Below are 26,580 nucleotides of genomic sequence, written 5' to 3'. Positions count from 1 at the left end.
AATAAATAAATAAATAAATAAAAAGAAAAAAATAAAAAAAGAAAGAATGACTCCCAAAGTAAGGTGCTCTAGAAGTCAGCCACTATGAGGTGCCTGAATACCTGCCCTCTGCCTCGCCAAAATACCAGGGTGGGGGACAAGCTCTGGGCTGCAAGCCTCATTCTCACAATGATGCTGCCCCAGGAATTCCACAAGGGTGGGACCCGCCACCATCACCGTTGTTCATCACTGTATCCCTCATGCCTGGCGTGGTACCTGATAAGTAGCAGATCCTCTGTGAAACTGAAGCCTTCATCTTGGTCTGTGAGGCACCATGTAATTTGGCTCCTGGAAAGCCTTCTTTTTTTTTTTTTTTTTTTTGAGACAGGGTCTCACTCTGTCCCTCCAGGCTGGAGTGTAATGGTGCGACTGACAGGAGACAGACAAATTCCTAGGCAGTCAGGGGCAGGTCCCTGGTGAAATCTGACTTCTAGGCCAAAGACAGCCTGAAGCCTGAAAACCAAACTGTCAGGTCAGGATAGAGTCCATGACTGGAGTGAGAACTTCTTTCCCTGTCTCGCCCACTCTCTCGATTGGTTCCTTCTGGATGATATGTTTTAACCAACTGAATGGTCCTTTTTCCAAGACCACTCATGGACCAATCGGCAGGCACTCCCCAATTCTAAGCCCATAAAAACGCCAGACTCAGCCTCACAGATGGCTACCACTTTCAGGGTCCCCTCTCACAGTGGAGAGCTTCCCTTCTGTCACTCAATAAAATTCTTCTCTGCCTTACTCACTCTACGGTACCTGCAAACCTCATTCCTCTCGGTTGCAGGACGAGAACCCAAAACTCACCAAGCTGCAGGTGACGGGAATACAAGAGCTGTAACACGCTCCCGCTCACCAGACTACGGGAGAAAGAGAGCTGTAACATGTTCCCGCTCACCAAGCTACAGGAGTGAAGAGCTGAGACAGTGCTGGGGACTCAGATCTCAGGACTCCCCAAACAAGAGCTATAACACTCCTTGGAGCTCCACGACTGCTGGCATCTCCCAAGTTTTTGGGTGCCACCATGTTCCCCTCATCTAGATGCCAGCACCCAACACAGAAGCCACTCATGGCACACCCAGTCCAGCCATGGGCTGAGTGTGGAGCCACGGCAGGTGTGGGATCCAAGTGGGCATGAGCCAAGTGCAGCCTGCTGGGCCAAGTGGGCCCAGAAGGCCCAAGTGAGGCCACAACAGGGGTGACGGCAGCTGCAGAAATTTCTGGCTGGCAAAGTGGCACTGAAGGAATCCTGCAACATGATCACAGCTCACTGCAGCCTCAACGTCAACTTCCCCAGGCTCAGGTGATGCTCCCACCTCAGCCTCCCAAGTAGCTGGGACTATAGGAGTGCACCACTACACCTGGATAATTTTTTGTAGAGATGAGGTCTCACTATGTGGCCCAGGTTGGTCTTAGACTCCTGGGTCCAAGTGATCCTCTCTCCTTGGCCTCCCAAAGTGCTGAGATTCCAGGCATGAACCCCCGTGGCCGACCTGGCAAGCCTTCTATCCTCACATCCCTGGTCATTCTGCTCACTATGGTTAGACCAAGCTGGTCTTTTTGATGCTCCTCAAATACATCCAGAACATTCCTGCTGTGGGGCCTCTGCATTGGCTATTCTTTTTGCTTTGAACATTCTTCCCCCAGGTCACTACGGGGCTGGCTCCTCACTTCATGTAGGTCTCTGCTCCAGCATCACCTCCTAAGAGGAGACCGCCCTATCCACAAGGGCATCCCTCGCCCTAGTTTCTAAGCCTGTTACTCTTTTCTCCATACTAGTTATTATCATTTAGTATCCTATGAAGAATGAATCAGGAGCCAGGAGCGATGGTTCATGACCGTGATGCCAGCACTCTGGGAGGCTGAGGCAGGAGAATTACTTGAGGTCAGGGGTTCAACAGCAGCCTGCGCAACATAGCGAGACCCCATCTCTACAAAAACAGAAATTAATAAAATTAGCCAGGCATGGTGGCACACAGCTATGGTGCCAGCTACCCAGGAGGCTAAGGTGAGAGGATCCTTGAGCTCAGGAATTTGAGATTACAGTGAGCTGTGTTTGAACCACTGCACTCTAGCCTGGGCAACAGAGCAAGACTTTGTTTAAAAAAAAAAAAAAAAAAAAGAAATAATTAATCCACTTATCTGTCTTTTCCCTTGTCACTAAGCACAGGATCTTTTTTTTTTTTTTTTTTTTTTTTTTTTGAGATGGAGTCTCTCTCTGTCGCCCAGGCTGGAGTGCAGTGGCATGATCTCAGCTCACTGCAAGCTCCGCCTTCTGGGTTCACGCCATTCTCTTGCCCCAGCCTCCCGAGTAGCTGGGACTACAGGCGCCCGCCACCACGCCTGGCTAACTTTTTGTATTTTTAGTAGAGACAGGGTTTCACCGTGTTAGCCAGGATGGTCTCGATCTCCTGACTCGTGATGACCTGCCTCGGCCTCCTGAAGTGCTGGGATTACAGGCGTGAGCCACCGCGCCCAGCCAATCATTTTATACTCTTTAGGAATCCAGAGTCTAGTGAGTAATTTACCTGAGATTAGAACACACATCTCAAAACAGTCTTGGGATTTTTCTTTTTTTTTTTCAACTTCTAGACTAGCAGAGTCTTGGTATTTTTCCTTGGGAATCTCCCCTTTCCTAGTCACACCTGCCCATATAGGTAGACAACTGTCGACCCAGGAAAAGGAAACACACTCCTCTTTGTTCTCCCTGACCTTAGCTGTCCTCAGGATTAAACTTCCCACAAGATCAACTTCAGAAGCTGTACGTGTTTTGTGTGGCTTATACAACGTGGTTAAAAAAAATCTGAGCCCAGATTTAATAATGGTTAAGTATTCATCCAGAAAAACTGGATTTCTGGCTCCTCTTGGAACCCAGATTGGACAAGCTGGGCCAGCATTCCCGCATGGACACAAGGAGCTGGAGCTCAGAGGCACTCCCTCCTCTGGATGAGGTGTGGTTTTCACAGCTCAGCACCGGCCCAGCTCCTCCAGTTCCCACTTGGCCTGTGTTTCCTGCCTGGCCCCTGTAGCGAATGGACTTGAAATTCTGAGGTGAAAACAGGAATCTCAAAACAGCCTTGGCAGTGGCTCACACCTGTAATCCCAGCTCTTTGGGAGGCTGTAGCGGGAGGATTGCTTGAGCCCAGGAGTTTGAGAATAGCTTGGGCAACACAGCGAGATCTCATCTCTACAAAAAAATAAAAAACTAAAAATTAGCCAAGTGTGGTTGTGCGTGCCTGTAGTCCCAACTACTTGGGAGGCTGAGGTGGAGGATCACTTGAGCCCAGGTCGAGGCTACAGTAAGCTATGATTGTGCCATGGAACTCTAGCCTGGGTAACAGAATGAGACCCTGACTCTAAAAAATTAAAAAATAAAGAAACCAAGTTGGGCGCAGTGGCTCATGCCTGTAATTCCAGCACTTTGGGAGGCCGAGGCAGGCTGATCACAAGGTCAGGAGATCGAGACCATCTTGGCTAACACAGTGAAACCCCGTCTCTATTAAAAATACAAAAAAAATTAGCCGGGCGTGGTGGCAGGCGCCTGTAGTCCCAGCTACTTGGAGGCTGAGGCAGGAGAATGGCGTGAACCCGGAAGACGGAGCTTTCAGTGAGCCGAGATCGCGCCACTGCACTCCAGCCTAGGCAAGAGTGAGACTCTGTCTCAAAAAAAATAAATAAATAAAAATAAAGAAACCAGTCTTGGAGCTGTGTTTCAGAGAGCTTCAGCATTTTTTCGGGTGGCATCTGCCACCCTAGGCAGAGCAGTACAAATGTAGCCATTTCTCCAGGAACTCCTCATTTTCCACCCTGATCTTCATGAGAAGACCCAGAGGCTCCTTTTCCTGCTTCCTGTTCCTTCCCTGCAGAAAGATCCTTTCTCTGCCAGGCTCACCTGCCCACTCCAGCATGTCCTCAATATTCTCCGCTGCCCCAGGCACAAGGCGAGTCTGATCTGTGTCCTCCAGCCTCAGGATGAAGCTCCCCTGGTACTTCTTAGCAAAGATGTAGTTGTACAAGGCAGTGCGGAGGCCACCCAGGTGCAAGAAGCCTGGAGAAGAGAACAGCTCAGATAAGACAGGGAGATAAGCTAATAGGCCTCAGCAAGGGGCAAGTAAGCACTACTGTGACAGAATGTTGTAATAAATTTCAAAGACCAGCAGGACACATTGGCTCACGCCTGTAATCCTACCACTTTGGGAGGCCAAGGCTGGGGGGATCACTTGAGCCCAGGAGGTTTCTGTAGGTTTTTTAAGACAGAGTCTCGCTCTGTCACCCAGGCTGGAGTGCAGTGGCACAATCTTGGCTCACTGCAACCTCTGCCTCTTGCGTTTAAGCAATTCACATGCCCAGCCTCCCAAGTAGCTGGGATTACAGGTGCATGCCATCATGCCCAGCTAATGTTTGTATTTTTGGTAGAGACAGGCATTTGCCATGTTGGCCAGGCTGGTCTTGAACTCCTGGCCTCAAGCGATCCTCCAGCCTCGGCCTCCCAAGTGCTGGGATTACAGGCAAGAGCCACCACACCTGGCCAATTTTTGTATTTTTAGTAAAGATAGGATTTTGCCATGGTGGTCAGGCTGATCTCGAACTCCTGACCTCAAGTGATCCATCTGCCTCGGCTTCCCAAAGTGCTGGGATTACAAGCATGGGCAATTGTGCTTGGCCTGAGTTTGAGATCTGCCCGGGCAGCATGGTGAGACCTTGTCTTGGCAAAAAAATATAAAAATTTAGCTGGGCATGGTGGTACATGCCTGTGGTTTCAGCTACTGAGGTGCGAGGATCACCTGAGCCTGGGGACACTGAGGCTGCAGCGAGCCATGATCACACCTCTGCACTCCAGCCTGGGCAGCAGTAGAGTGAGACTCTGTCTCAAACAAAAAAAATTAAAAATTAAAGAATTTTTTTTCAAAGACTAAGAACTAGCTACCCCTGTGCCCTGTCTCCAGACACATTTAATCCCTCATCCTGAAAATGGAAACCACCCAGGATTTGGAGCATGTCATTTTATTAAAAGGCTCCAATTTTCCCCAACTGCATCCACCACTCTATTTTGATACTTGCCTCAAGGCCAAGTTTCGCCTGAAAGAGAAGCAGAGGGTTATTCATTGAGGCCATATCATGTACATTTAACTTACAGAAATTCAATGATGTGTGCTGGGAAAAAAATTAATTACAAACGAACTAGAAATTTAAAATACTGTACAATCACATTGTGGGCCAGGTGCAGTGGCTCACACCTCTAATCCCAGCACTTACGGAGGCAGAGGCAGGAGGATCACCTGGGTCTCTAAATTTGAGACCAGCCTGGGCAACATAGTGAGATCCTGTCTCTATCAAGAAAAAAAAAAATCGGTGGGGCATGGTGGCTCACACCTTTAATCCCAGCACTTTGGGAGGCCGAGGCGGGTGTATCATGAAGTCAGGAGTTTGAGACTAGCCTGGCCAACATGTTGAAACCCTGTCTCTACTAAAAATACAAAAAAAAAAAAAAAAAAAAAATTAGCTGGGCATGATGGTGGGCGCCTGTAATCCCAGCTACTTGGGAGGCTGAGGCAGGAGAATCGCTTGAACCCAGGAGACAGAGGTTGCAGTGAGCCGAGATCGCGCCACTGCACTCCAGTCTGGGCGACAGGGCGACACTCCGTCTCCAAAAAAAAAATCACATTTTGCACATGCAGTCTATGCAGTGTACATGACTGTCCACATCATACATTTTAAATTTTGTCTACTTGAGATTTTTACTTTTTTAAAAAAACCAAATTCATTTTTAAAATTTGAGATGGGGTCTCACTCTTGCCCAGGCTGGAGTCCAGTGGTACAGTCACGACTCACTGCAGCCTCAACCTCCCAGGCTCAATCAATCCTCCCACGTCAGCCTCCCGAGTAGCTGGAACTACAAGTGTACAGCACCATGCCTGGCTAATATTTGTTTTTTTTTTTTTTTGTAGAGGCAAGGTCTCCCTATGTTGCCCAGGCTGGTCTCAAACTCCTGGGCTCAAGCAATCCTTCCACTTCAGCCCCTCAAAGTGCTGGGATTACCGGCATGAGCCACCAAGCCTTGCCAAGATTTTCACCCTAATTGCTGGCTTTAAACACTAACCAAAAGCAGTGTTTGATTCCACTGTATTTCTCTTCATCAGTTTAAACTCATAAGATTTGCCTTTTTCATCATTCCTGTCTGAAAACTGAAAGTTAACAGTTTTTCCAGAGTTGTCATTACCTCTTACCCTACCTTCTTTGGACCAGCCCACAGCCCTAAGTCTCCACAATGAGCTCATCTACATTTACAAGTACAAGAGGCAGCAGAGGAGAGAAAAAGCTCTTCTGGGGCCAGGCCAACCCTGCTTCAACACTGATGTGTGTAACCTTCAGATAGTTACTGCAAGGACACCAGAAAACCAGTGGTATTCAGTGGCACTGAGTCCCAACAGTCCCCAAGACAAAAGAGGGACCCAGCTGCTGAAAACAAGGCCTCTTACATCAAGTACACCTGGATTCAAATTCTGCATCCACCATTTATTAGTTGCTACCCCTTGAGGAGGAACTCTACTTAACTTTTATGAGCTTCTATTTCCTCATCTGTCAGAGGGATTAAGAGCAAAAAAATAAGAATCTTCTTTATTATAGGGTTGCTCTGAGGTCTAAATGCTGACCAAAGTAAACCCCCAATTAATTTCAGCTACTGTAATGATCTGTGCCTGATAATTTTTTTTATCTGTTTATAGTCAAAAGCCTTTCCCACATGGGCTTTTCCCGCAAATGAGCAAGGAAATGAGAAGTACAACCATCATAATAAAGGCTGTTTATTAAGTGCTTTCTGGGTGTACTAGACCTTGCTAAGTGGTTCGGCTGCATGAGCTTAACCCCATAAGACAGATGCTATTATTAGCCCTCGTTTTGACAAATGGTAAAACTGAGGCTCAGATTCATTAAATAATTTGCACATTTAGGCCAGGTGCGGTGGCTCACACCTATAATCCCAGCACTTTCGGAGGCCAAGGCAGGTGGATCACTTGAGCTCAGGAGTTCGAGATCAGCCTAGGCAACATGGCAAAACCCCATCTCTACAAGAAAATACAAAAATTAGCTGGGCATAGTGGTCACACACTTGTAGTCCCAGCTACTCGGGAGGCTGAGGTGGGAGGATCACTCGAGCCCTGGAGGCCGAGGTTGCAGTGAGCCGAGATTGCGCTACTGCACTCCAGCCTGGGCGACAGAGCCAAACCCTGTCTCAAAATAACAATAATAATTTGCACATCTAGTAAGTTACACATCTAATAAGTGGCCAAGACAGAAATTTGGACCCAGGCAATCCCAGGCTTTGGCATTCTACATAAGTGCTCTTCAAAGCAAAGTGTGCAATCCAGTGCTGGTCTGAAAACAGTTGTCAGTTCACAATCAAGTACAGAAACTGAGTAAAGGTTTAGAAACTTTTGTTGTTGTTGTTTTGAGATGGCGTCTCGCTGTCACCCCGGCTGGAGTGCAGGGGCACGATCTCAGCTCACTGCAACCTTTCTCCTGGGTTCAAACGATTTTCAGCCTCCTGAGTAGCTGGGATTACAGGCCTGGGCCACATGCCCGGCTAATTTTTGTATTTTAGTAGAAACAAGGTTTCGCCATGTTGGCCAGGCTGTAGAAACTTACATAGCAATCTGGCAGAATGATTTTACCTCTGCTAACCCAAATAAAAAGAGATCAGTTTGTATTTTGGATGTTTTCAAAATTTTATTTTTCTGGTCATTAATTTATATTAATTTTGTGCAAACATTGATACACGATTGGAAATTTAAAACCAGCACTTCCACAACAGATGGTTTGAAAGGCACTGCTCTATGCTATACTGCCTGCCATTAAGATCCTGTCATGTATAGCTGGAATTTTACCACAAAGATCCTTGTATGTTCATCCTGGGATTTGGGATGAGAGGCATACTCCGTGCAGAGAAGGTAGAAGGTAGCCTTACTGGTGGGAACCAGAAGGCCCTGACAAGATCTCCAACAGGCTATACAATGGGCTTCTGTCACCCTCTAGCTTGCTAAGCTCCCAACAGCACTAGCACAGTGCCTTGGTACCTGCGATTTCCTCTACCCAGAAGGTTCCTTTTTTTTTTGAGACAGAGTTTCGCTCTTGTTGCCCAGGTTGGAGTGCAATGGCGCGATCTTGGCTCACTGCAATCTCCACCTCCCAGGTTCAAGCGATTCTCCTGCCTCAGCTTCCCAAGTAGCTGGGATTACAAGCATGCGCCACCATGCCCGGATAATTTTGTATTTTTAGCAGAGACGGGGCTTCACCATGTTGGTCAGACTGCTCTCAAGTGATCCACTTGACCTCAAGTGATCCACCCACCTCGGCCTCCCAAAGTGCTGGGATTACAAGCATGAGCCACCGCGCCTGGCCTCCAGAAGTTTCCTTCTATAGGCTTCACATAGCGTGCTCCTTCTTGTCATTTGGATCTCAGCTCAAATGTTACCTGCTCAGTAAAGCCTTCTGGAGCGTCCTTCTTAACCCCCAGTCTCCTATCCTGTTTCACTTCCCGCATGGCACATGTGACTCTAAAATTACATTTATTTTTGTAAGTGTCTGCAGCAGCCACTAGAATGCAGACTTCTACAGAGCAAGGCCCCTACCTTTCTCAATGATCACTGTATCCCAGCGTCTACAACACCTGTCAGTTTGTCATCAATACACATGTATGGAATGCATGAAAAAAAGATCGAAAGAGATGGGATGGCACATAAAACACAAAGAAACTCCTGGCAATCTGAATTATTTCCGCTCCTGCACCTCAGTTGCCGCCTCCGTAAAATGGGCTCGCGCTGCCTTAACCCTCTTCCGCCCGCCCACTCTGACACCACCGGAAAGGGTTCATTCGGGAACATTCGGGAGGCGGAGACGGGACAGGGGGCCTCGGCCTGTAGCGTCACGTCCGCCAAGTTACCTGTGGGGCTGGGAGCGAACCGCACTCGCACCGCAACCCCGGGATCAGTGCCCAGGCTGGCCTCGCGCCGTCCTACGGGGCGGCCAGAGGCCGCCGAAGGCCTCTCGCGCTGCAGCAGTCTCCTCAGGAGCGCCGCCATGTGGGATGGAATAGCACGCGTGGGCTTCTCCCTGCGTCACTTCCGGGAACTGCTTCCAGCCAATCGGCCTCCGCCACAGCCAGAGCAGCCCTGCCCCTTAAAGTCACAGGCCTCCTAGCGCGAAAGCCCACTTCCCCCCGGACGGCTGCGGCCGCACTCGCCACCAGGGGGCAGAGCCCAGAGAAAGGGCTATTTCCCGGACCCGCCCCCTTCGGCTTGGGAAAGCGAAAGCGTGGCAGGGGCCGGACCAGGGAGCGGAGGAGGCGGGTCTCCATAGAAACCTCCACCTGTTTCCGGCCGGGCTGTGAGAGATTAGGGGCTGCTGCGGGGGCCAATCTCAGCCAGCTCGCCTCTTCCCAGCGGCCTCTGCGGGAGCGGTGGGTGTTGTACACAATCATCATGGCGGCGGCCGGGGCCCCGGATGGTGAGTGCGGCGGGGGTAGCGGGCGCCGGGCCCGGGCTGAGGTTGCGGGCGCTCCTCTGGGGGATGCGGCCCGGCCCGGGAGGGAGAACCGCGGCTCGGGAACGGAGGTCCGGCGGCGCCCGGACAGCGTCCGTTCCCAAGCCCAGCCCGCGGCGAGCGCCCACCCCCTAACCCCCTTGCAGGCATGGAGGAACCTGGCATGGACACGGAGGCCGAGACCGTGGCGACTGAGGCTCCCGCGCGGCCCCTCAACTGCGTGGAGGCTGAAGCCGCGGCGGGAGCGGCGGCGGAGGACTCCGGCGCCGCACGAGGCAGCCTGCAGCCGGCCCCGGCCCAGCCCCCTGGGAACCCCGCAGCCCAGGCCTCGGTCAGCAACGGCGAAGACGCGGGCGGCGGCGCGGGCAGGGAGCTGGTGGACTTGAAGATCATCTGGAACAAGACCAAGCATGACGTGAAGTTCCCCCTGGACAGCACAGGTTCCGAGCTGAAACAGAAGATCCACTCGATTACAGGTAATTCCTGTGGCGCTGACAGCCAGTCTTCCCCACCCCGCCTCCTGATGGCCCTTGCACCCTGCTAGGCATCTGGTGGCTTTCCTTGCATCAGGTCCCCCCATCCTCACAGCAATCTTCTGAAGGATACTTGGATGCCCATTACTCAGCTGGGGAAAGAGACTCAAGTTTATAGAGCTAGTAAGTTGCAGAGCTGGGATGGAAGCCGAAGTCTGACGTTTAGGCCCCAGTTTCTCATTAATGTTGCTCTGACGTCTCTAATTAAAAAATCACCTAAGGCACTTGTTTTACAGCTTCCGGGCCCTTTCCCAGGAGATTCTGATTCAGTGGGTCTGGGATGTAGCCAGGAATTTATTTTTAGCAAATATCTTAGGCAATTCTTCTAAGTGAGGTTTAGGAAACATTGCTATTGATTTTGATGCTGGTTTTTCACAGTTGATTCTGTTTCTTAATTTTACCTTGTTTATAGCTCTTTGCCATCTGAAATTTCTTTTTTCTTTTTCTTTCTTTTTTTTTTTTTGAGACGGAGTCTTGCTCTGTTGCCCAAGCTGGAGTGTACTGGCACGATCTCTGCTCACTGCAGCCTCCACCTCCCAGGTTCAAACGATTCTCCTGCCTCAGCCTCCCGAGTAGCTGGGATTACAGGCGCCTGCCATCCCGCCTGGCTAATTTTTTTTATTTTATCCGCCCTCCTCGGCCTCCCAAAGTGCTGGGATTACAGGCATAAGCCATCACTCCTGTCCTTGAACTTTTTTTTTTTTTTTTTTTGAAGCTTTCTACATGTAGCCTTGTAAACTCCATTAAGAACAGGAGTTTTGTCTCTATTGGCTTCTGTAGCTCTGATGCCTGTGGATTCTCACTTAATATTTGAATGATTCAGATGACTGAGGAACAACTTGGAAAGAATGAGAGCTAATACTTATTGGACAATTACTGAATGCTAGGCACCGTACTAAATGCCCCACATTGGTCTCTTAATCCTTGAAACAAGTCTGTACAGAAGGATGTACTCTTGTAAGTCTTCTACAGTTCTAGAAACTGAGGGGTTCAGAGGTTGTAAATCTCCCAAGTTCACAAAGCTAATAGGTGGTGGAGTCAGTATTCACTTTTTGGTCTGTTACTAAAGAGCTGTGTAGTATCCATACATTTTTCTTTCCTTCCTTCCTTTCACTGTCCACCTTCTACCTTTTCCCAAGGTCTCCCGCCTGCCATGCAGAAAGTCATGTATAAGGGACTCGTCCCCGAGGATAAAACATTGAGAGAAATAAAAGTGACCAGTGGAGCCAAGATCATGGTGGTTGGCTCCACCATCAACGATGTTTTAGCAGTAAACACACCCAAAGATGCTGCGCAGCAGGATGCAAAGGCCGAAGAGAACAAGAAGGAGCCTCTCTGCAGGCAGAAAGTGAGTCCATCTTGTGCTTCCTGGTCCTGAGAAATTTGAGGCTTTGTCCTCTTGAGCCTTGGCTGGTTATATTCTCCCTAGAATAAGCTCCTTTTTGGACAGGGCCCATGATGGAAATTTATGGCAGCAGTTGGGTGCCGCAGAGTGGAGGTGACAACTACCTGAGATTTGCAACTTTGTCTCATCTGGCGGGTCAGTGTGTCTCAAGTCTACCTACTTTAGGATAAGACCTTGGTAAAGGGAGGCTTCAGACCATGTGTTGAAAGGAATCAGACGTGGGTTTCTCTCTCCTATTTAGTGCCAGAGAAAACTACCAGTACTAGAAGTAAGCCCTCATTTTGTACAAGTGTTTACATTTGGCTTTTTGGTTTGTGGCTTTCCCCAAGTCAACAAGCCTGGCCAGGCATGGAAATCAACAACTCTCGGAGGTTCCTCTAAAACTGACCGTTTCAGGAAGCTGAATGAAGCTGAGTAGGAAGACAACTACACTGATGGATTTGTTTATGTATTTTTTTGTCCTGATCTATGAAATAGGAGCTTGATTTTTTACGTTCTCTGTTCTTTTGGCTGCAAGAGATCCTGCCTTGTCTTTTGCTCATCATAGCCATTAACATTCTTTTATGTAATGAGGAAAAGTGAGATTATTTTACTATGGAAGGAACAGGTTGTAAGAATCATCACTTGTTATCTTTTTACCTGGCAAATTCTACTGATTGTTGTGTAGCCTCCTGATCATTCTTCCTAGTGTTCCAAGGAAAACAGGTATTCTCAACTGTGTCCCAAGTAGAGTAGATCAACTTGAATCAACATCATTTAGTGACCATAGACACTAAGATATATGACCAACAGTAAAAGAAGGACACAGTTTGTGTTCCAGATCCATAATCCCCCATGTGTGCTTCCAAAACCCCAAAGGAGTATAAAAACGAAAAGTGTTTTTGTAAATTTAACAGCAAAACCTGACCAGAATTAGTGTGAATTTTCCTCTTTGGTGACAAGGTACTGCCCCAGACCCCACAGAGAAGATTGTTATGTATTTGAAAGCAATGTTATCTTTATAAAACTTCCAAAACCCTGAAAGTTCAAAACTCTAGGGTTTCAGATAAGGGGTTGTAAACCTATATTATCTAAAAGGTGTTGATTTGGAGACTTCACCCCCACATATGGGGTCGCAGTGTCTTGAAACCAATTGAGTTTCTTCTCATATTCCTATTTTCCTTTGCCACATGTATGAAATAGTGAAATGTGAGCACGTCAGATAGGAGTGGTCGCACTGATCACACCCTTGGAGCATAACATGCCTCTTAAATACAGGCTTTTAGTTACTGTTGGTAGCTTAACAGGCCTAGAACTGTTCTCCACAGTACAGGAAATCTTGTTAAAAAGGTACTTGAAAGGTGTGACTCGAATTGTACTTCCAGCCCATGCTGCTGTGTTTCATTGAGGCCAATTATGACGCATCGCATGACCTAATGAGAGGGAGATAGTCCCTTGCCTTTTTATCAGCTTATTAAGGGGTCTGGGGCTGATGTCTGGAGTGACTTTTTGCTAGCAGTCTGGCAGTGCTGAGTTTATTCCTCCCAGATGGATTCCACCATGCCAGTGAGGATTTGGGGTGGCTTGTGGCTGCCTAGTGCTTACATTTGATTAAATTGTTATCTTCTATCCATTCATTGTCCCCTAGTTCCAGCTTTACCAAGCAGTGGCTGTGCCTATAAGGCCACAGATGGAGAAGAAAGAAGACTCAGGCATTTGGGCCAGGCAGGAGAGCTGTTTAAGGGGCCCTGAACTTAGAATCCTTAAAGAGCTGCCTCAGAGTTCTTGGGGCAGGCGGTAGGGGTGGAGTTTAGAGGCTTCTTAATGTCAGGTTATAGAGTAATAAGCATTTCTTTCTGAAAGGTGGCTCTTCCAGGTTCCTGTTTAGCTGGAGTTAAGGGTAGGGCAGTGGGGAAAACTTCGGCGATGGGCTGGGTCTCCATTTGTTGAAGAACTGCTCCTTCTAGGCAGTTAGACGGATTACCAGCATCTTATAGTGTTCTCTGGGAGTTTAAGTTGAAAAAGGTGGGTGCCATCTTTTGTCTGCTAGGAGAGCAACACCCTTTGTCGCCCTCTTTAGTTTGATGGTTTAATCATTTCAGTGGTGATTTTTTTTTTTTTTTTTGAGGGGGAAGGGCAATCTGGAAATCCCGTTTGCTGTAGAACTTTGATATCTAATATGGTAGCAAGCTACATGTGGCTGGTTAAAATGAAATTAAGAATTCAGTTCCTCAGTCATAGTAGCTGCATTTCAAGTGTGTAATAGTCACAGCAGTAGGTAGTGGCTAGCGCAGGTACGAACATACTCGCCCTCCCAGAAAGTTCTGCTGGACAGCACTGTGCTATAGTTTCAAAGGATCCATAGTCTGTTGTCATTAAAAGCTTTTGAGCCAAAACACTAAGACTTTCTTCATCCTCTCTTTCAAGGGAATAGTAACACGACTAAATGTAGTCAGCTGTTTCATTTCATTCTCTCTTCTGACTTACAGCAACACAGGAAAGTGTTGGATAAAGGAAAACCTGAAGATGTGATGCCATCTGTTAAGGGTGCCCAGGTAAGGCAGATTTCTTGTGAGCATTCTGAAAATGAGGCAGCCCCACCGTCTGACTTGAGGTTCCTCCAATCCTGTCCCTTCTCTTTTTTCCCTTTTTTTTTTTTTGTTTTTGAGACGGAGTCTTGCTCTGTCGCCCAGGCTGGGGTGCACCACCACACCTGGCTAATTTTTGTATTTTTAGTAGAGACGGGGTTTTACCATGTTGCCCAGGCTAGTCTCCAACTCCTGACCTCAGGCGATCCGCCCGCTTTGGCCTCCCAGTGTGCTGGGATTACAGGCGTGAGCCACCACGCCTGGCCCCCTTCTCTTTTTTTCAGACCATCCCTCCATCTCTTAACCATGCTCTTGTGCCTTCAGGAGCGCCTGCCAACGGTACCGCTGTCTGGCATGTACAATAAATCTGGAGGAAAAGTGAGACTCACCTTTAAACTAGAACAAGACCAGCTGTGGATTGGCACTAAAGGTATGTTCTTCCTCGCCTCCTTGCTGGCCCACTGCCTGCCTCTGGCACCCAGCAGCACTCATATTTTAGAGTGCGATTCCGCCCCTCCTCCTGAAACCTCTCTCTCTCTCCACTGTGCTTTGCTTGCTTCTGGCTTTTAAATTTGCTTTTAGACGTTCGCCTTTTGTTTGGACCCTTTTCCCTCGTTGTTTTCAGTCTGATCTCAGGGCTGATCCACCAAACATTGGCTCTTCAGTTGCACACAGATTCGGAGGTCCCAAACACGTGGCCCAAGGGCCAAATCTGGTCCACAGAAAAATGTTTTGTGGGATGACACATAATCTGTAAAAATTGGGAGATTTCACTTAATCTGATTTTTTTTTTTTTTTTTGGCTTCTCTTGAAAACTCAAATGATCTGGCCCTTTGGGGCCTGCATTCTCACATGGCATCGATCCACTAGAGCCGAGTGGTGGTTTCCAGTGGGCCATACTACAGTCCTCATGGTCCCATTTATCTTAGAAGTAGCCAGCTTTGTTCATTTGTCACCTGCCTGGCCCCTGTAGGTCAGAGTTTGACCCTATAGTAGGTGAAGTTTTCCTAACCGCTGCCGAGGAATCTGCCTCTCCCTCCCCGCCTGGTTGCCCTCTGCCTGCCCCACCCCTGCCTGTGCACGGTGTCTGGATCAGCCTTGCTGTTTGCTGGGAAGTGTCTCTGACTGTCCTCCCTCTCCCTTCCCCCAGATGGTTACAAAGTCTTGTCAGTTACACTGCAGAACTGTCTGTCCTTTTCTTTGCCACACTGTTGTGCCAGTTAAAGTTCCCAAGCATCTTTAAACTTGGTCTGTTCAAAGCAAATTACTCTGTTTCACTGCCCCATCTGTGTATTCTTCTGTCCTGTCCATCTTACCTACTGCTTTTTATCCTGGGTACCCGTGCTCAAGGACCTTTGGCTGTTTAAGGACACATTCAAATGCCTAACCATAGCGTTCAGTGTTCTCAATACTGGGCCTTAGTTTAAATTTTGGTTCCAGCTTCTGGCCGGTTTGCCCTGTGGTCCCCTGTGTATTTCAGCCGCATCTCTCTGTGAAGCTCCCAGTGTGCTTTGCACAGCTCCTTGTCTTTGCTCATGCTGTGCCCTTACCTGGAATGCCTTCTTCCCATTCCTTGTTATTAATAAAATCTTCCAAGGCCCTACTTAAATGTCCTCTCCGAATGAAGCCTTCCTTGATTCTCCCCCCACCCTCCAAATGACTTGCTGCCGCTTCTGTTCATAGAGCGCTTCGTTTATATTCCCAGAGCACTCATTACTCTCTGACTTGTCTGTCCCCCTGTTAGATTCCTGGAGGGAACCGAACATGCCTAAATCACCTGTTTCTGGCCAGCACTGTAGGTATTCAGTGTTCGAGGTAAATGCTAAAGAGAAGTATAGGGGGTCCCATCATCTGACGTTCACTGGTTTCAGGGACAGACCATTTAGTGAGACTCCACTTAAAATGGGACCAAGTTTTATGGAGAATAATCGGGGCAGGGGTGGTGGGGAGAGAGAGTTTTTAATCATCTAAAACAGAAAAATCAGTGTTCAACCCTATACTGATTGTTAAAATGAACAAAAATTGAAATGCCAAAAATGCTTGAGTTTTCTATCAATTTTATGATAACTTGCTATTTTCTTCATTTCACATTCAACTCTAACTGCATGGTCAAAGCAAGTTTTGCAGAATATCTGAGGGTTCCCCCGAGTTTTTGCAAGGGCCTTTGAACCCTCTGCTAGATCATTCTCTTCTGCAGGGCCTGTCCATCTTCCCCTTATCAGTAGTAAGCTGCCCAGCCTCTGTCGACTTTGCAGGTGATTTTGCTTAGTTCTGTCTCATCACATTCACTTGCTGAAGTGCATAGACTTCCTGTCTCTTTCTGGACCTCTACTTTTGCTTGTGGGCAGCCTCATTGAAGGCAGTTGCTAAGGCTGACCTGGAAAGACCCTGCCATGAGGATAGGTGCAGGCAGAGAAGTCTGGATGGGAACTAAGTCTGTAAGTGCTCGTTGGTTCCTCGGGGAATATTTCTGTGTCAGGAAGTTGTATAGGGAACACATCATAACTGCAGGAACTGATAGAACAAGAACTTCCTGACCCTGTATTGGAGGTTTTCTTTTTGCTAGTAGGAGTAGCCGCCTTCCTGCTTTGGCCTAAAGGTAGAGCTCGAGAAGAAGCTCAATATGTTGGGGCTTCTGAGCCCTTGAAAGTCTCCTTACTCACCAGTTGTGTTGAGGAGCATGGCCAGAACCACTCATGTTTTATAGGGCTGAACAAGGTTAAGACTCTCATTCCCACCCATAGCACTGTACCTCTGGAGCCCAAGGGGCAGGCACTCTTGCCACTTGCCCAGTCCTGTTACCTAAGTGTCATAAGCACTCATAAGAGGACAGCTTGTTCTGGGAGTTGGCTACTAGCCACTGGCTTCGTCTTTCCGCTGGCAAGAAGAAGCAGCTATGGAATTACCATCCCAGCAGCGAGTTGGCCTCTCCGTGGGGCGCTTTGCTGAGTAAGTGACCCTTAAGGGCTGCTACTCTTGACTAAACTCTGCTAGCTTGTGTAGGAGGAGGCAGTACTAACAGCCTCAAAAGAATGAGAACAAGCTCCAGGCAGGAAACCGGAAGCTGCTGGAGGAGAGCATGTATCCTGCTCGTAGGAAAGTTGAATCTGGCTGAAGGTCTGATGTAGTGATCAGGAGTGTAGGTCCAGAATTGCCCAATTTTTGGAGTTTTCAAGAGAAGCCAGAAATCTGTTGTATATTTTTGTGAAATCTCCAGACATTTCAGGATGAAAGGTGTTTTAAAAGTTTCCATCTTAAAGACAACTGCTGCCCAGGTCCTGCTTTAGGGCCCACTGTTGTAGAGCCACTAGAAGTCCAAACCGAAATAAACATCTTCAGGTCCCTTCTCCCCAGCCCCCATTTTTCAGAGACTGAGGCCCACAGAACTGAAGTAAAATGTCTTAAGTCCCCAGCTAGACCAGAACCCTGGTCTCTAAATTCCTAGTCTGTTTGGCCAACTTATCTATTTTTAGACTCTACCTTTCCAGATTTTTCTTTCTGCAAAGGCTGCAAGTTTTTTTCCACTTGGTTTAGCTGTTTGCTGAGCCTCCCCCCATCCCCCTGCGCCCCCATCCCTGAGGTGTCTGCTGCTCCAGGGTGGCCATGTCCCATTGTGCAGATGCACCTCGCCTCCCCTGACCTCACCCAGTCCCGCTTCACTTGGCTCACTCCCGGCAGTCTCATCTCACTCCAGGCATCCCTTGCTGCCGCCCTCTCTTACCTGCCATCCTCCTCAAACTTGCCTCAATGTCTTCTGACCCCATGTGATCAGTGGTATCTCAAGTGTTAATCACGAGAGGTTATAAATGTTTTAAGAGAACTTCATAAAAGTGTGTGAATAGAGTGCGGAGGAGTCGAGGAGGGAGGTGCGGGAAGGGAGCAGGGTAGTGGTGTAGAATCTAGCCCTAAAACCCAGGCCACTCCCCTTCCCTTGTGAGAACCACAGGGGAACGTGTTGCCTCTTTGTTCTTAGGCCTCTTGACTCTCCCTACTGCCCAAGACCTTAGCCAATGCTGGGCTTGCATAAAGTTACGAAGGAATTTCTTTGTTATTTATTTATTTTATATTTATTATTTTTTTGTTGAGATGGAGTTTTGCTCTTTGGCCCAGGCTGAAGTCAAGTGGCATGATCTCGGCTCACTGCAACTTCTGCCCCCCGGGTTCAAGCGATTCTCGTGCCTCAGCCTCCTGAGTAGCTGGGATTATAGGTGCCCACCACCACGCCTGGCTAATTTTTTGTGTTTTTAGTAGAGACGGGGTTTCACCATGCTGGCCAGGCTGGTCTCGAACTCCTGATCTCAGGTGATCCACCCACCGTGGCCAAATCCTAACTCCCAAAGTGTTAGGATTACAGGCGTGAGCCACCGCGCCCGGCCTTTCTTGGATATTTATTAACCATCAGACTTTAAAAAAATAATCCCAGGGAAGATACATTTCTGCCCTCAGAGACCTTTACCATACCTTTGCCAAACCCAGTTTCCCACTTGCTCCTACAGAGTTCCCAGCTCTCACACAAAGCCCTATGTGCACTGGTCAGAAGACCCTGTCGTGTTGTCCCCAGAGGGCATGGCGCCAGTCACTTGAGTTTACTGTAGATCCCGCAGCCACCAGCCCTGATGAGGGACTGCTGAGTCAGAGGAGTTAGAACAGGAGGGCCCTTTGAATAATCACTGTAATCCCTCTCAACTTAGAGCGGACTGAGAAATTGCCCATGGGCTCCATAAAAAATGTGGTCAGTGAACCTATCGAAGGACATGAAGACTACCACATGATGGTAAGTAGCGCTGGCTGAGTCCAGCCTCTCTCACTAGACTCCCACTTCACCTGGCAGGAAACAGTTTTAACTGAGCTTGTTTAATGGAAGAAAACTCAGTCTTCAGAAGATGCACTTTTTTAAGACCCTGATGTTTTCTTCATCTACTTGGAACTGAATCCATGGCCTCTATTCCTAGTTCTGTTTATTTTGCACCCCCCCACACACACCTTCCATCAGTTTAAAGGGGATATGTTTTCTCTTACCTCTTTTAGAAAAGTCTCTCTTGCCTCCCTCTTGTCATGTGTTGTTTCTAGACCAGGAAAATAAATATAAAGAGGAGGAATGGCTTGTGGATTTTCATTATAAGTTTTGTCTTGCTTATAAAACAAAACTTGCCCTTAGCCTTGGTGTTGGTGAGGGCACCAGGCAGCCTCTTTTCTGTAATAATGACGCCGCTCTTCCAGGCCCAGTGGCTGAGGGCCTCATGGGGAGGACAGGCTCTGTGGAGCATCTGTTCTGCATAGAGCCCACTCTGCAGAGAGCAGGCTACTCTTTCCCAAGACACAGTGTTTGGAGGTGTTCCGCAGGCCTGCAGAACAAAGCAAAAAATTCATTCATCCGGTAAAATGAGCAGCTTAGGCAAAGTTTCCAAAATTTTCCCAGCGCTCTTTGGAGGAGCCACATTGATAACAAAGTTGATCCTGCAGTTGCCCATCAGGGGCCTGGCCTGAGGAGCTGTAATGTGAGGGCGGGGCCTCCTGCCATTGTTCATCCAAGGAGGCAGACCTTTCAGTGTCCATCCTATAGTGATGAAGCCACATCAGCGCATCCCAGGGAAAAGAAGGAACTAGTGGTTTGACCAGTAGATTGGGATAACAAGTCCCAGGCAGAGAGATGCGTTGGAAGATCCTCTTGCTATAGAAAAAAAATCAAAGGGGCTTAAAGTATGGTGGGCAAGGGAGGCAGCCCTGTTGGCATCCTGCCTAGTGCTGCTGTAGCAAGGCTGTACCTGGGAGTGCAGTCCCTAGGCTGCGGGGCTCCTGGGGTTTTGTCTTCTGGAAGTGATGATGTCCCCTAGCAGCCCTTCCACCCCTACTCTCTCTGTAGTCTTTTTTTTTTTTTTTTTTTTTTTTTTTTTTTTTGAGACGGAATCTCGCTCTGTCACCAGGCTGAAGTGCAGTGGCGCTATCTCGGCTCACTGCAACCTCCGCCTCCCAGGTTCAGGCGATTCTCCTGCCTCTGCCTCCTGAGTAGCGGGGATTACAGACTCGCGCCACCATACCCAGCTAATTTTTGTATTTTTAGTACAGATGGGGTTTCACCATGTTGGCCAAGATGGTCTCAATCTCTTCACCTGGTGATCCGCCCACCTCAGCCTCCCAAAGTGCTGGGGTTACAGGCGTGAGCCTCCATGCCCAGCCCTCTCTCTGTAGTCTTTATTACAAGGATTGCAGACAGATTGGTTTGGCCTGGTCAGTTATTTTTTTCTGTTTTAACAGTTGGGCCGGACGTAGTGGCTCATGCCTGTAATCCCAGCACTTTGGGAGGCTGAGGTGGGCGGTTCATGAGGTCAGGAGTTCGAGACCAGCCCGACCAACATGGTGAAGCCCCGTCTCTACTAAAATTACAAAGATTAGCCGGGCGTGGTGGCGGGCCCCTGTAATCCCAGCTACTCAGGAGGCTGAGGCAGGAGAATTGCTTGAATTGCTTGAACCTGGGAGGTGAAGATTGCAGTGAGCAGAGATCGTGCCACCACACTCCAGCCTAGGTGACAGAGAGAGACTCCGTCTCAAAAAACAAACAAACAAAAAAAACAGTTGGACTTGAATATTTTTAACTGGGCCCCATCACTCCTTTTTGAATAGTTTGTGTTGCCAGTCACACCCTGTAGGGTTTGTAGCCTGAATTTTCAAGCAGCCTGGTGGTAGGGAGTCCAAGGAAGTTGAGTGGACTGTTTTGGACGTCTTTGGAGGAATTGGTGTGGACGGGTAATGACTTAGTATTTCATTGAAGTGTTCATTTCTCTTGAGTTATTTCTGGCAGAGGATAGCTCTAGTAGCCCCCTTCTCTTTTCCAAACACCTTTACCTTTGTCCTAATGAAAGTACTTAGTTATCTCTTTGGGCAGATGCCATTTCTCTGCTAAATTAACATGTCATCGTTCACAGTTGGAAAACTGTGGCTGTGCTTTTTCATTTCCATCCCAGCACTTTGGGAGGCCGAGGCGGGTGAGTCACTTGAGGTCAGGAGTTTAAGACCAGCCTTGCCAACATGGTGAAACCCTGTCTCTACTGAAAATATAAAAATTTAGCTGGGCATGGTGGCGCACACCTGTAATCCCAGCTACTTGGGAGGCTAAGGGAGGAGAATCGCTTGAAAGTGGGAGGCGGAGGTTGCAGTGAGCCGAGATTGCACCGCTGTACTCCAGCCTGGGCAACAGAGCGAGACTCCAGCTCAGAAAAAATAAAAATAACATACAGAAAAGAAAGAGAATAACTGTCACAAACCCATATATCCATCACTGAGAAGTGGCAATTATAAATATTTTGTAATTTGCTTTAATTTTTTTAAATAAAAGAAATAAAGTTTATTCACAGCAATGATGGCCCCACTGTCTTCCCCTCCCCCATTACCATCATCATGTGTCACGTACGTCCTTCCCATCTATCCATTCTTTGATTTACACGTGTATCACGAACAAGATGGAGTACTGTTTTGTGCTTCCAGTTTTCGTAAATGGTATCATGTATTGTTCTACAGCTTGCTTTTCTTTGGTTCAACATAAGAATCTGTCAGTATTAACTGTAGATCCATATGGACCCAGTTGATACCTCTTTAAAAAGAGCTCCAGTATTGGTGTGACTAAGCCTTGTCACTTGGAATTCTGCATTCCCTTACTGATGGATATGTAGGTTGCCCCAGGTTTTCGTGGTTTCAGACAGTGCTGCAATGAACATTCATACCTGTTTTCTTGGGCATGTGTGACAGGTTTTCTAGGGCAACATTTCTCCAACTGTGGTCCCTGGATCAGTAGTGTTGCATCACCTGGGAGCTTGCTAGTTTCTCAGGCCCAGACCTCCCCAAATTAGAAACTTCACAGGGTTGGAGCCTGCTGATCCATGTTCCAACAAGCCCTCCTGGTGGCTCTGATGACCACTCAGGTTTGAGAACTGCTGCTTTAGGGTTGGCTCAGCTTAACCCTCACCCTGCCTGTTTTTGTTTTTGGTTAGAAGAATGCTCCCCACGTGCAAAGTTTTGTTTGGTTTTTCTTCCCTTTTTAATTAATTCACATCCCAACCCTCCCCCATGTTTGTCCTGCCTGCTTGGTCTCCCGACCTCTGAAGTACCGCTTGGTTTTCCTTTTTCCCTTCCAGGCGTTTCAGTTGGGCCCCACGGAAGCCTCTTACTACTGGGTGTACTGGGTTCCAACTCAATATGTGGATGCAATCAAAGACACTGTGCTGGGGAAATGGCAGTATTTTTGAAAGCACTTTCACCTCTGGCCCAGGAGACTGACCCGAAGTGAAGGACATTGCCGGGAGAAGCCTGCAGCATCCCTGGATTTCAGAGTTCTGGAACTTTGTTCATAAAAAAATCTATATTCAATCTGAGGTGATGTGGTGACTGAAGCCAGAGGTGATGTACTTTCACCATTAGCTTAATTTTAACTTAAAATTACCAGTTCCCTTTCTTGCAGTCAGCTTCATACCATTTTTAAAGTCAATACGATGGAAATCAATAAATCTGAATTCCGAACATGTTGTGTGGAATACTCTTAAGTGTGTTTGAGAGTAGATCTGCCAATTATGTTGACAAGGGAATGATCAAAAGCTTTGCTTTTTAAAAAAAAAGCAAATATGAAATATTTTCATACATCTTTGGTTGCAAACATTTGGACTGCATTGCAATGAGTTGGGGTGTTTTTTTTTTCCTTTTTTGTATAAAATTGTATGCAAAATGGGGGGGGGGTTAGTAAGCCATATATTTCTGTCCATTGATTCAGATTTAATTCTTTCCCTTTTTCATTCTCTCGCTTCCTCGATTTGAGTTTTTGTTTTAAGAACCCAAAGATGTCAGTTCCTCTTTTGGTACCTCATCAACGCTTCCTTTCCTGGGCTCCTTCCCGCCGTGCTGCTGCTGCCTGTGAACGCACGGTGGGAGAGGAAGAGCTGCTCGGTCTTGGGCAGGGAGCTCTCACACTTGCTGTGGTGTTCGTTGAGCAGCAGAGGATCTCCCAGTGACTCCTGTTTAAACGTCTTGCCCTTTGGGCCCCCATCTCCAAGGAGTTCATTGCTGGTTGGATGATTGTCTGCACCCCTCACTGAGCTTGGCCTAGAGGCCCAGCCTGGCATGGTTGTGCCTGGGCTGTGCCACTCAACAGCCCCAGCTCCCAAGCAGACAAAGGCCTCTTCTAGGAGGAGCCAGGTAGAAGATAGACTATACAGCCATATAGCTGCAGCTCCAGATAACCTTCTTTCTTTGGAAGTTTTCAAGAAATTCTTAAGCAGTCCAAGGATGATTTCAATTACGCTTCTCCATTGGGTCCTTCTGCTCATGCGTTCAGTTCAAGTGTCCTTTATCCCAGGTTCAGAGATGTTGCCTTTCTGAAGAAGACATCTGACCCTAGCAGGTTGGCCAATGTTATTGAACAACAAAAATGGGATAAATTGCTTTCATGATTAGCTCACCTTCTTCTGGTTTTAGCCCTTCTGTTCTTTGTACACGTGAACTTCTGTCATCTCCTTCTGGCTTGGTTGCCTCTGAAAGGAGGGAAAGTCTCTTGGTAAATTATCTCCTTTGTGCTGTTTGCTGTTTCTCTGCTGCCGTCTTTGCAGTTCTCCTCTCACTGGTTGCAGGCTCTCATAGTAAGGTTTGGCGAGAAATGTTCCAAACGTCACATTTTGGATTCTAGGCTGTCACCCCTCATTCTGTGAAACGTATTAGCATGTGTTCGCCCAAGATGACTATTCCTTGTGAGCCAGTTAATGATGATATTCTACGCCCTTCCCTTCTAAGCTGTAGTTCAGGAATCCAGCCCACATAGACAGACTCTTGCTTTCCATGGTGTAGTCAATGCCAAGTGATGCATCTAGGCAGGAAAATCTACTCTTTGCTTTTTTGGGGGCAATTAGTATATTTGTGAAGTGCAGCATCCAAGAAACAGCCTGTTTTTCATCCCTTGAGAAAGGGGCAGTCATTGCAGCTTTTCTGTCCTTGTCGGCCTGCAGTTCCTGGGGAAAAGAGTGCATCTGAGCTACTTGTCCAAGCCTCTGTCTGCAGGTGACAGGTTTCGGGGGAAATGAGATGCATTAAGTAGAACGTCATCTCGGGTCAGACATTGCCCCTTTTGTTTACCAATGCCCCAGTCCTAGAGACTTGTCCTGACAGTGCCGCACACCTACTTTTGATCTCTCAGAGCAGGTGGCCCCATCCCCAGACTAGCCTGGCTGCTCTCTGAGGCCCCTCCACTTGCTCCCCTTATTGCCCCATTCTTGTGGCTCACCGGGCCACTTGGCCTCCCTTCTTGCCAGTGACAGCAAGCGTTCCATCATCTCCCCACTCCCCAAGGGCCAACTGCTTCTCACTCAGGCTGGTGTCATTTCAGGAGGACCAAAGCCTGCGTGAGCCTTTTTATTTTCAGTAAAATGGTGCTTTTTTCCTTACTTCGAGATACTATATATAAATAATAATGTAAATGACACCTTTTCGTACGGAGCTGTTTGAGTATTGCTTTACAGAGCTCACTAAATCAGCTTCAGCAATCTTGAGCTCTGTGGCTCCTCACCCTGTCTGCATGGAAGACCTTGCTGGAAGCTCTCGGGAGAGCAGACATAGCACCAGAAGCCACTGGGAGAAGTGTTTTTGATCGTGTCTGGGCCACAGTAGTATTCACTGGTTAGTCATTGAGTTCCATGAGCAGTCTCTTCATACATTTCTTACAGTCTGGAGTGTACTAACTGAATCTGTGTAAGCAAATTGAAATACTCTTACTCTTAGGTAGCGTCACAGTGTTTTTTTTTTTCCTCAGGATAATTTCTATACAATTTCCTTACTGTCAGAGGGACCAGATCTTTCCCTCACTGTGGCAGGGGGCGTGCAGGTGGATAAAGGAAGAGCTGGTTTCTGGAGAGTGGCTGTAACAGTGTTGACTCGAAGCTAGAAATGGAGGGAGTGGCCGTCTCTTACACATTGGACACCTGTCAGAGCCTCCTGAGGGCTTCTTTGTCTTCTAGAATCTGTACCGGTGGTCCTCCTGCGGGTTCTGGCTCACAGACATCATCATGCCTTTCTTTCCCTCCCTGAGGCGCCTTGGCAGAAGAACGTGACCCTGTGAGCCAGGCCCCCCTCAGCTCTTCTTCAGATCACAGAATGCAGACAGACTCGCGAGTTGCTGGACCTCTTTGGTATTAAGTGTTTGAATCCATGGTGGGCCTTTTGCAAGTAGCGTTAGCTCTTTTTAAATGTTGAACTGAGCTAAGGATGCACTTTCTTGTGGACATAGAAGGGGCCCACGTAAGGCCCTGAGTAGGCTCCTTAGTTGCTGCTTTACCTGATGAGGGCCAAAGAGATTAACTCTGCCTCGTTGCCATGTCTCAGAAAAGTTGCCATATTTCACCCAGAAGGGGCTCGTTTTCCTCTTACTCCTACTTTAACCATGTGCCTGGAGGAGCCGTTCTGAGCTCTTGCACTTGCCCAGCCTTTCTTTGCCAGGGGCAGAGAAGGGAAAGGGGGTAGATTGAGTGTGCCAAGGGCCGTGCAAAGGCAGGCTTGCTTTCCACCCATCTGCTGAGGGAGCCCTCTCCTATCGCTCCTTGCCTCTGTTCACACCTGTTGTCTTGGAAGAGGATGGTCCCTTTGTCTTAAGGCTTTGTGATAAAGTCATCTCCAGTTAGGATCTGCACCTGTTTCCTTCGTAATAGTGCCTGGCGGCCTTTCTGAAGCTACAGGTGGTTGGGAGCCCTCTCACGTGCAGAACATCTGGTAGATTGACCTGCCAGGCTGGGTGGTTCTACTGCTTTCTCAATTTCTAAGAACCTTTTTTTTTTTTCTTAAAGAGTTCTGCAGAATTATTTGACAATATTTGTAAGTACCATGTTTCCTTGTGGTGTATGCTCTGTTCTGGTTTCTGTTTTTAAATCAAATGCCTGTTTGGGAGGAGATGAACGTATTTAGTCTATTAGATTTGCGCTGCTGGATTTTTTTTTAAAAGTGTAACCTTGACTAGCTGTCTTATTGTTTATCCTGTAAGATTAGTCAATCGATTAAAGTTTGATAATTAATGCGTCTCTTTTTCCTTCCAATTCTTCATGCGCCTAATCCATACTGGGGATTAACCGACATTTGGAATTGGACCTGGAGCCATTTCTTTGCCAGTTGTGGTCTTATTTGGCTTTAAGTATATTCAGATGTATTCTCTGCTGAAACAGTTGACATTTACTCTGCAAAATGGTGAAAGTGACCGGTGTGACAGTGAGCCACACGCCTGTTAGAGCAGCATGGTCTGCTCCTTGGTGGGCCCTGGCCTCCACGTGTTGGAAGAGAAGCTGCCTCCCTGTACTCACACCTCCTGACTAGTGCCTTGGGCAACCCCACCTGGCCATTTAGCCTTCGAGGACATGTTTTAGAAAACATTGAGATTGGAGCTACAGATTTAGCCACAAGCTATAAAGACCCAGGAGTCGGGAGGAAGAAATCTGTTACCAAAAAATGGGCCAGGCTCACTGGCTCACACCGGTAATCGCAGCACTTTGGA

General features: G+C 47.8%; 2 protein-coding genes across 5 annotated transcripts in view; one reads left to right on the top strand and one right to left on the bottom strand.

Annotated features, from left to right (window-relative positions):
• Positions 1-9,176, bottom strand: part of EARS2 (glutamyl-tRNA synthetase 2, mitochondrial) — a 35,111-nt gene extending 25,935 nt beyond the window's left edge. For both annotated transcript variants that reach the window (XM_030799743.1, XM_030799751.1), the window contains exons 1-2: positions 8,969-9,176; positions 3,923-4,078 (exon numbers count right to left, since the gene is read on the bottom strand). In XM_030799743.1, the coding sequence (XP_030655603.1) occupies positions 3,923-4,078; positions 8,969-9,107 (295 nt within the window). In that variant the 5' untranslated portion in view covers positions 9,108-9,176. The remainder of the gene's footprint in view (positions 1-3,922; positions 4,079-8,968) is intronic.
• Positions 9,176-26,107, top strand: UBFD1 (ubiquitin family domain containing 1). Of its 3 annotated transcripts, none has more exons than XR_004026978.1 (8): positions 9,305-9,531; positions 9,714-10,043; positions 11,240-11,448; positions 13,974-14,039; positions 14,397-14,502; positions 15,817-15,867; positions 18,764-18,846; positions 22,202-26,107. XR_004026978.1 is itself a non-coding variant. In XM_012505459.2 (7 exons), the coding sequence occupies exons 1-7, from the start codon at positions 9,507-9,509 to the stop codon at positions 22,310-22,312; spliced, it is 930 nt and encodes a 309-aa protein (XP_012360913.1). In that variant the 5' UTR covers positions 9,176-9,506; the 3' UTR covers positions 22,313-26,107. The 3 variants fall into 3 exon arrangements, 1 of the variants encoding a protein (XP_012360913.1); XR_004026977.1 differs by having other exon boundaries at positions 15,817-15,887; XM_012505459.2 differs by lacking the exon at positions 15,817-15,867 and having other exon boundaries at positions 9,176-9,531.
• The last annotated feature ends 473 nt before the right edge of the window (positions 26,108-26,580 follow it).

This window comes from Nomascus leucogenys, chromosome 2 (genome assembly GCF_006542625.1).
Source record: "Nomascus leucogenys isolate Asia chromosome 2, Asia_NLE_v1, whole genome shotgun sequence".
In the NCBI taxonomy this organism is placed as follows: Eukaryota; Metazoa; Chordata; class Mammalia; order Primates; family Hylobatidae; genus Nomascus; species Nomascus leucogenys.
This window is presented reverse-complemented; position numbering and strand designations above follow the sequence as displayed.

What these genes read in the sequence shown, in the direction of transcription:
- UBFD1 (XM_012505459.2), top strand. Translation starts at nt 9,507, where the DNA reads ATGGCGGCGGCCGGGGCCCCGGATG. An exon ending in GGCGGCCGGGGCCCCGGATG is followed by an intron (nt 9,532 to 9,713) that starts GTGAGTGCGGCG and finishes ACCCCCTTGCAG; the next exon opens with GCATGGAGGAACCTGGCATG. An exon ending in CATCTGTTAAGGGTGCCCAG is followed by an intron (nt 14,040 to 14,396) that starts GTAAGGCAGATT and finishes TTGTGCCTTCAG; the next exon opens with GAGCGCCTGCCAACGGTACC.